The sequence below is a fragment of the Corvus kubaryi genome, unplaced genomic scaffold (genome assembly GCF_017639235.1).
Source record: "Corvus kubaryi isolate FWS band 111438036 unplaced genomic scaffold, C.kubaryi_AGA036_p1.0 37036, whole genome shotgun sequence".
NCBI classification, from domain to species: Eukaryota; Metazoa; Chordata; class Aves; order Passeriformes; family Corvidae; genus Corvus; species Corvus kubaryi.
This window is the reverse complement of record NW_024581016.1, coordinates 463,620-474,242: the sequence shown is the minus strand read 5'-3', so window position 1 is coordinate 474,242 and position 10,623 is coordinate 463,620. Positions and strand designations below refer to the sequence as shown.

General features: G+C 51.0%; 1 protein-coding gene across 2 annotated transcripts in view; it reads left to right on the top strand.

Annotated features, from left to right (window-relative positions):
- The first annotated feature begins 1,175 nt into the window (after positions 1–1,175).
- The window catches only part of SON (SON DNA and RNA binding protein), a 36,803-nt gene continuing 27,355 nt past the window's right edge, over positions 1,176–10,623 (top strand). Inside the window, exons 1-3 of one of the 2 annotated variants that reach the window (XM_042020635.1) lie at positions 1,176–1,295; positions 1,938–2,110; positions 6,999–10,596. In XM_042020635.1, the coding sequence (XP_041876569.1) occupies positions 1,207–1,295; positions 1,938–2,110; positions 6,999–10,596 (3,860 nt within the window). In that variant the 5' untranslated portion in view covers positions 1,176–1,206. The remainder of the gene's footprint in view (positions 1,296–1,937; positions 2,111–6,998; positions 10,597–10,623) is intronic. The other variant, XM_042020634.1, reaches the window with a different exon arrangement.

Sequence of the window (10,623 nt, the reverse complement as noted above, 5' to 3'; positions counted from 1 at the left end):
CACTCACCAGATCAGGTTTGGAGGTATTTTAAATTTATTTCAGGTCAACTAACTCCCCTAAGTTACTACTACAGAAACTGTGTGTGGCAAGAGTCTCCCAGCCATAGGATTATTCGGTTTTACAGACTGTTTGAACACCCATATAATTAAAATTTGATTTCGGGGCAGCACTGACGGGGTCCCCAAGTTGACTGTACTCCGGACAAACTCATTTCGGTGCGTTCCATCACCGCCAGAAAAGCTCCGGTTTTCCAGGCAGGCAAAAGACGCACTTTATTTATCCACCTCCCTTTGGTTTTCCCCCTTTGTTCCTTTAATTTTCGCGGCCCCGCCGCCAGCCCCCGGAGCACATGTGCGTGTCACCGCCGGGCCGTGGGGGAGGGAGGGAGCGCGGGCGGGCGCCTCTCGCATGGAGCCGGGGCTGAGGGCCCCGTGGTGATGCAGCAGCAGCAGCAGCAGCACCGCCCGTGTGCGGGCAGGGCCCCCTGAGAGCCGCCGCCCGCCCGGAGCACACGCGGGGCTCGGCCCCGCTCCATGGGCACCGATGGCATCGCTCCCTATCGCACCCGCCGGCGCCGCGCCTCAGCCCGCCATGGCCTCGGCCGGGTAAGTCGCGGCCGCCGCGGGGACTCCAGCGGCGCCGGGGAAGGGTGGGCGAGAGCGCGGGGGGACAGGACGGGCGGTCACGGCCGCCGCGGTGCCTTTTCCTGCCCTCCGCGGGGCCGCGGGGCTCGGACGCGGCGTACGGGGCGCGAGAGGGGCCGCGAGCGGCGGCGGGGCGGTGTGTCTGTGCGGGGAAGGGGTCTGCGCGAGGCGGCGGTGTGGGCACGGAGCGCCGGGGACTCGTTTAATGCTTTCAGCGGGGCACGGGGACACGCTCGGGGCGGCTTTGCCGGTGGCCGCGGCGGCAGGCGCGGATCGCGGGGGGGGCGGTGGAAGCGCCACAACATGGCGGCGGCGGCTGAGGGGACACGAGACCTTCCTCCCCCCCCCCGTCGGAACCCGCCGGTGCTCTATGGCCCGTGCGCCGCGCTAGAGCGGCCGTTCGCAGCCACACGCCGCCTCGGCCAATGGCGAGAGGGCTTACAGCGAACGCAGCCAATCGGGAGGGGGCTTACAGCGGGGACGTCAGCGCGCGCCCGGGGCCGCGGTGCACTGTGGGATGCTGGAGGCCTCGCGTCGGGGCAGGAAGGAAGGGGGGGTGTCATGGCGACGAATATCGAGCAGATCCTTCGCTCCTTTGTGGTCAGCAAATTCCGGGAGATCCAGGAGGAGCAGCAACAGCAGCACGGCGGGTAACGGGGCGGTGGGGAGCGGCGGGGAAGGGCGCAGGGCGGAGAGAGACGGGCCGCGGCCTGAGGGTCTTGTCGGCGGCAACATGGCGGGGCCGCGGGGGTCGCGGCCGTGCGCGCGCCCTGAGGGAGTTACGGCCCGGGGTGCGAGAGAGGATGGTGGGGGGACGCGCCCACCCGCTCTCCCCCGGTTTCGGTGCTGTCCTCACGGCGGGGCAGGCGCCTGTATGGTTTGTCTGATTTACGGCTAAATTCGCCTAGTTTATCTGGTAAAAAAAGGAAAACCTTGGAAAGAGCAAGGAAAAGCTGGAAGAGAGCGAGTTGCGTGTGTTTATTTTGCGGAGGGAACCCCAACAAGGTCGTACGAGCACGGGGGATGTGGCACATTCCAGAAAGTGTTTTTTTTCTTCCCTTGCGTCTCAACCTCAGCAGTCACAGAGTGTCCGGGTTGAATAAGTGAAAATGAATCCAAAAGGAGACGTTTTCCTAAGAGCACGGCTTCTTCATGGGGCTGGAATACTGGTCTGAGGGGCTGGATATAATAAATGGGTGTGAATGACAAAAAAAATGCCCAAAACCGGTTCAGAATCACTTGTATTAAGTTGATTTGCTCTTGGTTTTTTGTTTGTTGTTTTTTTTGGGTAGTGCAAAGGTGGAAGGCCAGCCCAATGGTGACACGATCCCAGCTGAGCAAGCCGAGCAAGCCGGGCCTTCGGAAGCCTCTGGAGCTTCTGGGAGTTGTCAGAGTGATCAGATAGTGCAGAAAATAGAGGAAGTGCTCTCCGGAGCCCTCGGGACAGAGCTGCAGTGCAACCCAGGTAACAGAGCTCTCTCTGCCAAATCTGTTTGTGGTAAGAAGGTTGTGACTGTGCCTAAAATTGAATCAGTTTAATAGAGATGAAAATGTGATTCTTGGAACTGTTCCTGTGACGAGTTGTGTGTTTGTTGTGAACTTATTAAATATTTTTTCCACTGTGATTTTACATCCAGAGGTGGATAGAGAAATACATGATTTAAAAATTGAGCTGGTTGTTATCTGAAAGCGTTGGTATGAGAAAAAGTTGGTGTTTTTTTTTTTTCCAATATTGAAACAGATAAATATTTTCCATATATATACATATATACGTATATAAATTCAGGGGTTAGTGAACTGTTCATAGTACCAAAGCTGATGCTGATAGGAGCAGTTTCTGTTTTGGGTTGGTTTTCAAGATTATTTCTAAAGAAATTTATTACAAGACAGATCTGTGATGAGCTGTTCAGTCAGAAGATAATTTGCTGTTTTAAAATGTCCCTGTTTTTAACGTGTAGGTACTCACATTGCAGCCTTGCAAAGGTTAAGGAATTTTGATGTGTCAATCTCAGATCTTGAATAAATTACTAGATTTTTTAAGCTAAAAGAGTAATATCTGAGTGTCCTCTCTCGTGGGACTGGTCCTTGCTGTAAAATTCCTGACTCTGGAGGGTTGGTGTGGTGATGAAGGCTGTAGTTACTGCATTTCTCATTTTTGGGAGTTGAAACACAGGTGACTGCAATGTGCTGGGTGAGTACAATTCCAGAGGCAGCACAGAAAATTGTTCATTTCAGAGATTCTGTTTGCAGGAGTTTGGGATTGCTTTGGGTTTTTATACTCAGTGGTTTGTGTACCTTGAGTGTTTTCAAAATTTTAACTTGTGCTGTACGAGCAGCACTTAGGCTGACGTGGGGGGGGGGGGGGTGGGTGTGGTTGGTTGGTTGGTGGTTTTTTGTTTGTTTTGATTGGTGGTGTGATTTTTATTTTTGTTTGTTTTCTATTTTGTTCTTTTGTGGAGGACTGAGACATGGTCACATGGTAATAAGTGAGACCTGTTAACTTGGAAGTTAACAAACTTACCCTGTGGCAAATGTTTCTACTGTCCATCTCCAAAAAGGAGTTGGACAAGAGAGATTATCTGATTATCTGAATCTAATGAATTATCTTTGTAGAAAAGTTCATTTTATAGAATCACAGAATAGTCTGAGTTAGAAGGGACGCACAGGACGATCCAGTTCCACCCCTGGCCCTGCCCAGACCCCCCAGCAATCCCAGCCTGGGCATCCCTGGCAGCGCTGTCCAAACGCTCCTGGAGCTCTGGCAGCCTCGGGGCCGTGCCCATTCCCTGGGGAGCCTGGGCAGTGCCCAGCAGCCTCTGGGGGAAGAACCTTTCCCTAAAATCCAACCTAACCCTGCCCTGGCCCAGCTCCAGCTGCTCCCTGGGTCCTGTCAGGTCACAGGGAGCAGAGATCAGAGCTGTCCCTGCACTGCCCCTCGGGAGGAGCTGCAGCCCCGGGCAGCTCTGCCCTCAGGCTCCTCCAGGCTGAGCTGACCAAGTGACCCTGTGGGGCCCCTCCAGACCCTCCACCATTTTCCTGTCCCTCTGGACACTCTGTAAGAGCTTTAGCTCTCTCCCAAACTCTGGTGCCCAGAACTGCCCCTGGTACTTGAGGTGAGGCTGCCTTGGCCAGCGATGCTGGCTCTGGTGTCCCCCAGGACAGGAATGTCCCTCCTGGCTGCCAGGGCACTGCTGACTCAGCTCCAGCTGGCCATGGACCAGGACCCCCAGGGCCCTTCCCACAGCTGCTCTCCATCCACACAGCCAGGGTTGTCCATCCCAGGTGTGGAATCCGGCACTTCCCTTGCTAAACTCCACACAGTTGGGGATTGCCAGTCTCTGCCGGGCTTCTCTGCCCTCGAGGGAGTGAACTGCTCCTCCCAGTTTAGTGTCCTCGGTACACTAATTATCCCTTTGAGTCCTGTGTCCAGGTGGTTAGTGAAGATGTGGAAGAGAACTGGGCTGAGAATGGAGCCCAGCAGAACCCCAGTAGTGGCTGGTGTCAGCCCAATGTCACTCTAGTCACTGTCGCCCTTTGTGCCCAACCTGTAGGCCAGTTGCTCACCCACTGAGTAACTCAGTTCTCCAGCTGTGTGCTGAACATTTTGTCCATAAATTTGTCTCTGCTTCACTGTTCTCTCTCAGTGCATTCACAGCCAAGTTGGTGCAAAAACTATTTCTAAGTTTCATCAAAATGTACCTGAGGTACTTGTTAGGAATCCCAAGTCACATTTATTTAACAGTATTGCAATTACCAGAAGCTTCTGCAAGATTTTGCAGTGTTCACTGGAAAATAGTGAGCTTTGAGATTACAGATTCTAATTGGAGGGTGTTGCTGCCCTGGCCTGTATAATTAGAATCATTGAAAGGAACATGCAACTAGACTCCAATGTACAGCTCATATTTCACAGAAATCCCAGCAAGTTGCATTTAAAGAAGTGCCTTTCTCCTGAAAACATGGCGCTAGGTCTCCAGAAGGGCAAGAACCTAACAAAGGTTAAATCCAGAGGCGAGTGAGGTACAGAATTAAAAGGTGGTGATGGAAACCTCAATCTCCCTCTTGCCCTTTCCCATCAGCAATTTGCTTGTCCCCACAGTCATCTGAATTTGTCACTTTCCTGTTGGAAGCAAATGCTCTAATAGGAACATGCAGCTTTGCAGTGGCTCATGGCAGCTGCAGTCCTATCCCAGCAGCTGTTCCAGCCTGCAGTGCCTTAAAGTGGGTTTGGGATCAGGGACGTAGATGCTCTTTTCCCAAATTTGTTAGACCCTAGCGAGTAACTTGGTCAGTGAATACACACAGAGAATTTCTAACACAGCAGCAACACTGGGCTCACTCAGGGGTTAAAGCACAGCAGGGGCGAGTGGCTGGTCAGGTCTTGTAGTGTAAATCCCCACTTAGGTAATTTGTTAGGAAAACAGAAGTTCTTGTTTACCTTCCGTGCCAGCTTTGGGGGTTTGAAAGCACATCTCCAGCCTCCTGTTAGAATGTGTTGCCCCACTGAGTGTGGGTGGAGGGACATCCAACCTGTCTGCCCCGCTCAGGTGAGACCCCACCTGCAGAGCTGCCTCCAGCCCTGGGGCCCAGCTGTTCCATCCCTGGAAGTATTCAAGGCCAGGCTTGGACAGGGCTTGGAGCAACCTGGGATAGTGGAAGGTGTCCCTGCCCATGTCAGGGGGGTTGGAACAAGATGATCTATCTACAAGGTCCCCTTTCAAACCAAACCATTCTATGGTTCCCCTTTGTCCTGTTGTTCCATCCCTTGGAAGTAGTCTCTCTCCATGTTTTCTGCAGCTCCTTCAGGCCCTGCAAGGCCACACTGAGCTCAGCCCAAAGCTTCTCCTCTCCAGGCTGAACAATGCCAGCTCTGGCAGCCTTTCCTCCCAGCAGAGCTGCTCCATCCCTCTGCTCATCCTGGTGCCTCCTCTGGCCTCTCTCCAGCAGCTCCACGTCCTCCCTGTGCTGGTCCCAGGGCTGGGGCAGCTCTGCAGGTGGGCTCTCACCTGAGTGGAGCACAGGGGCACAATCCCAATCCATTTCCTGATTCCCCTGCTGGGGCTCAGCCCAGGGCATGGGGGGCTCTGGGCTGGGGCAGGTCCAGCTCTCCCAGGGCTGCTCCACCTGCTCATCCCCAGCCTGGATTGATCCCAGGGGTTGCCCTGAGTCAAGTGCAGCACTTGGCCTTGTTAAACCTCATGAAATTCCCATGGAGCACTTCTGGAGCTTGTCTAGGTCCCTTTGGATGGCCCCGTCCTTCAGAGGTGTCACCTGCACCCTCAGCTTACTGTTACCTGCAAACCTGCTGAGCGTGCACTTGATCCTTCTGTCATTAATGAAGATATTAAGTAACACTGGTTCATTAATGAAGCTGTTAACCAGTTAACACTGGTCCCAATACAGGCCCTCAGGAGAGGGGCACCACTGGTCACTGATGTCGGTCAGGACTCTGAGGTTTTGACCTCTATCCTCTGGATGTGACTGTCCAAATAACTGCTAATGCACCTAACAGTGCACCTGTCAAATTCTTCACTCCAGTTTGCAGAGAAGGATGTTGTGGAGGCACCATGTCAAATACTTTACAGACGTCCAGATAAATGCCATCTGTAGCTCTTCCCTTACCCACTGATGTAGTCAATCCACCACAGGTCAGACAGGATTTTCCCTTCATGAAGCTATGCTGGTTGTCTCAAATCATGTCACTGTACTCGATGTGCCTTAGCAGAGCTTCTAGGAGGATCTATTCCCTGATCTTCCCAGCATGGAGGTGAGGCTGACAGGGTGGGAATTCCCAGAATTGTCCTCTCTTCCCTTCTGAAAGGGAATGGCTTCTCACTGTCAGAGGGCAGGGTTAGATCAGATATTAGGAAAAGATTCTTCCCTATGAGGATGGGCAGGCCCTGGCACCAGGATGCCCAGAGCAGCTGGGGCTGCCCCTGGATCCCTGGCAGTGTCCAGGGCCAGGCTGGACATTGGGGCTGGGAGCAGCCTGGCACAGTGGGAGGTGTCCCTGCCATGGCAGGGGTGGCACTGGATGGGCTTTGAGGTCCCTCCCAACCCAAACCATTCCATGACTGTGATACTACTTGGAAAGAAAGTGTTCCCACTGGACCTCTGTCCTGACCAGCAAAATTTGGGTAGTTTTCGGAAAAAAGTGTTGTTTAATTACTTTAAAGTGACTCCTGAGAGGAAGGTAAGGGAGTGTGTGCTGTTTGTGTGTGTTAGCTTAGTGAATCAGGCATGGTTTGCAAGTTGAGTTGTTTTGTACCTCTGTCCATGTACTTCGCAAGTACTCTGAAAGAATTTTTAAAATGCAGTCTTATACATTTTTACAAAGTAAATGTCATTTTTTCTAGATGTAGACAAAAATACTGTGAAAAATAGTACTCAGTCTACAAAAAGGAGCTCTACTGGTGAAGATGAAATTCCTAGGAAAAAAGCAAAGAAAAACAAGAAACACAAAAGCAAGAAGAAGAAGAAAAAGAAGAAGAAAAGGAAGAAAGAGAAAAAGCATAAAAAGCAACCAAAGGAATCCAAGTTGAGTGCACGTCCCGGAGAACCTGCAGACGTGCAGCCGGCTCCTCACTTGATGCCAGAGCAGTCCAGCTCCCAACTGAATGTACAGCATGGAGTGTTTGCAGATGCAAACCTGGCTGGCCATGTGCAGCCAGAACTGTGCTCTAAACCAACTGAGGGGCTTGATAATCAAGCTTTAGGACTTGTTTCTCATTCAGTGACTGATTCTCAGCAATCTGCAGAAAATCTTGGAAGTGGGGAGGGGACTTTGTGTGCAACAAATCCTCCATTTAATTTAGAAAGCATCCAGTCTAATATCCCAGAAAATACTAGCATAGCTCAAACTAGAATTTGCACTAGCGAAGAACAAATTCAACAGTCCCATGAAAATATTTATCCTGTAGCTATTAATGCCAGTGTTGTTGATACTGGAAATTATACTTGGTCCAGCATCCCAACTGGAATTGTCAGTAAATCAGAGATTCAGAAAGATTCAGTAGAAGCACTGAGAGGTTCAGAAGTTACTCTGAAATCTCAAGGCACTGGGGAAGTAAAAGCTTTGGATGCAGCTCTTGAGCCTGAGACCATGGAGGTGTTGACTTACTCTGAAGCATCTCTGCAGTCTGTGTCTCAGAGGGGAGCACAGGACACGGAAACAGCTTCAGAATCCATGTCCTTGGCTGGTGGTGTGACAACAATTCCTACACCTGCGAATTGGGCACATCCCAGTGCTGTGACTGTAGCTCATGTGGCTGTGGCTGGGCAAGAAGTGAAAATTCCAGAAACAACTGAAAAATCTCTGCATATGGGCAATGTGACAAGTGTGGAGAGCTCTTTGGAACTGGGGGGTGTGAGCAGAACTTTGGAGCCAGCCCTGCAGCCCTCAGCTATATCTGGGAGTTTAAACGTGCCGCAGGGCAGCCCTGTGGAGAGTTCAGGGGTCCTGAAAGCAGGTGTACCTTTGCAACATCCTTTGACAATATCTGCACCCACCTCTGTGACCCATGTTGAAATAAAAAGTGCCAAAACACCCCCAGCACCAGGAGCTGTTACAGAAATAAAGGATATGGAACCAGCTATGGGAAATGTGAAAGCTTTGGAAACAGCCATGGAACCTGTGGGTGTTGTAGCAAAAGATGTTAGAGCAGCTCATGAAAGTCTGCAAGGCAAAAATGTGGAAGGTACCACAGGTCCTGCAACAGCACTGGGTGCATCAGGAACGTTTGTACAGCATGGAGTCTTGACAGAAACTAGGAGTGTGGACAGAGCCCAGGGATCTGTGCTTCCAGCAGGATTGACAGGTGTGAATGTGGTTGCAGAGGCAAAAGGATTAAGAGCAACTTCAGAACCCGCAGAGGTTGTACAGACCTTCGTTCCCCGAACAGCTCCAGAAGTCCAGATGGCAGAGGGTTTTAGAAGTCCGCAAGCAAAAGATTCAGAAGGTACTTTGTTGCTCAGAGAATCAAGACCTGAGGGTGAATCACACATGAGAGGTTTGGCATCTGCCCTGTCTTTGCAGAAGGAGAACACACAAGGTCCAGGAGGAGTTCTGAGACCGGTGGCTGTGGTGGAAGCAAAAACTTCTACAACAGCTTCAATGTCCTTACAAGTGGAAGGTGTGAAAGCTTCAGAAGAAGCTCTGCATTGTGGGACTGTTGCAAGTCCAGTACTTCTTGCCTTAGAAAGGACTCCTGAACCTGTGGTTGCGCATGAAAACGTGGAACCAGTTAGAGAGGCTGAGGCATTGGCAGGGGTGATGCCATGGCAAACCACAGTAGAGAGAGAACCTCTCCGTTCAAGCCAAACAGAGAGTTCCATCATTTCACAGTCTCAGGTCATGACACACACGAGAACCTCACAAACTGAGGTGCTGAGGGAGAGAAAGGATTCAGAATGCGCTCCAGAAGCAGAGATAAGGAGCAGAGAAGCAATCCTAGAACCTGTGCAAACTTCAGAAACCAGTTCAAAATCTGTTCAGGAACAAATAGTAGGTGATTCAGCAGCAGTATTGGAGTCTTTGCCCAGAGTGGAAGAAAACAGTATGGCATCAGGAGTACTGACAGAATTGACAGATGTGCAAACTCAGGGATCTGCTGTAGAACATGGAATTGCAGCAGGGAGGATCACCACACAAGGAAATGAGCCCTCAGAAATGGAGAAAGCAAAATATCTGGAGCCAGCATCAGAAGCTGGAGGAGTGAGGTGGTTGGAGAGCATGAAAGAATCTGCAACAGTAGAGGCGAAAGGTTCTGAAGCAGGTAAAGAGCTTGAGGTACCCATGAGTGATGCTTCAGCAGCTGTTCCAGAATACTTGCACACTGAAAAGCAAGAAGAGCTTCAAGTAGTTCTAGAAGCAAAACCTGCTGCAGAATGGAAGAGTTCAGAAGAGGCTCCAGAAATCTTGGGTGCTTCTGAAACAAAATCTTCTGAACCAGTACCAAAATCAGGGGATATGAAAGGCCTGGAAACAACACTGGAAGAACATGAAGTGGCAGCCGAGGTACAATATGTAGAAGGAGTGCAGAGTCAGCAGGTGGAGGATATGCTCATTGAGAAGGAAGATGTGGAGCAGACTCAAATATCTGAGCCTATAGTAGCAGAAACAGATTTTAGTTCTTCACATGCAGCAGAGGAGAAAGGTTCAGCAGAGACTCCTGTAGCAGAAACACAAGATTTGGAAACAGCTCCTCAGACTGATGTAGAGCTGAAAGATGCAGAAGCAGCTGTAGGGTTGGGGGCAGAGACAAAAGATTTGGAAGCAGCTCCAGTACCTGACACTGATGCAGAAACAGGTCCAGAACTTATAGAGGAAGGCCAGTTGGAAGACACTCCAGAGGCTGAGGATATCAAAGAAGCAACTCCAGAAGAGGACTCAGAGAAAAGAGACTCAGAAACATCTGATGTGCAACCTGATGTGGCAGCACGAATGAAGGAGACTCTCATGAGGCTTGAGAATGTTATTGAAAAAAGTAGTCATAGAACCAGTGAGAAAAAACATGATTCAAAGAAACAGAAAAGGAGCCGTTCCAAGTCACAGTCCAGGTCTAGGAAGCGGAAGAAAAAATCAAGGTCACGTTCTACTTCCAGGCGTTTGACCTCTAAAAGAGCACGTTCTAGGAGCAGAAACTATTCAGTTTCCAGAAAAAAGCATTCCAAATCTAGGTCCCGATCTGTGGAGAAGAGAGAGAGAAGAATGTCTTCCCAGCGGTCCAGGCGCAGACGTTCCAGGTCATCTGACCGTTACAGGTCTAAATCCAGATCTGCAGAAAAGCGATTGTCCAGACGGAGACGTTCCAGGTCGTCTGACCACTACAGGTCTAAATCCAGGTCTGTGGAGAAGCGATTGTCCTCCCGAAGGTCCAGACGCAGACGTTCCAGGTCGTCTGACCGCTACAGATCCAAGTCCAGGTCAGTGGAGAAGCGACTGTCCTCCCGAAGGTCCGGGCGCAGACGTTCCAGGTCTTC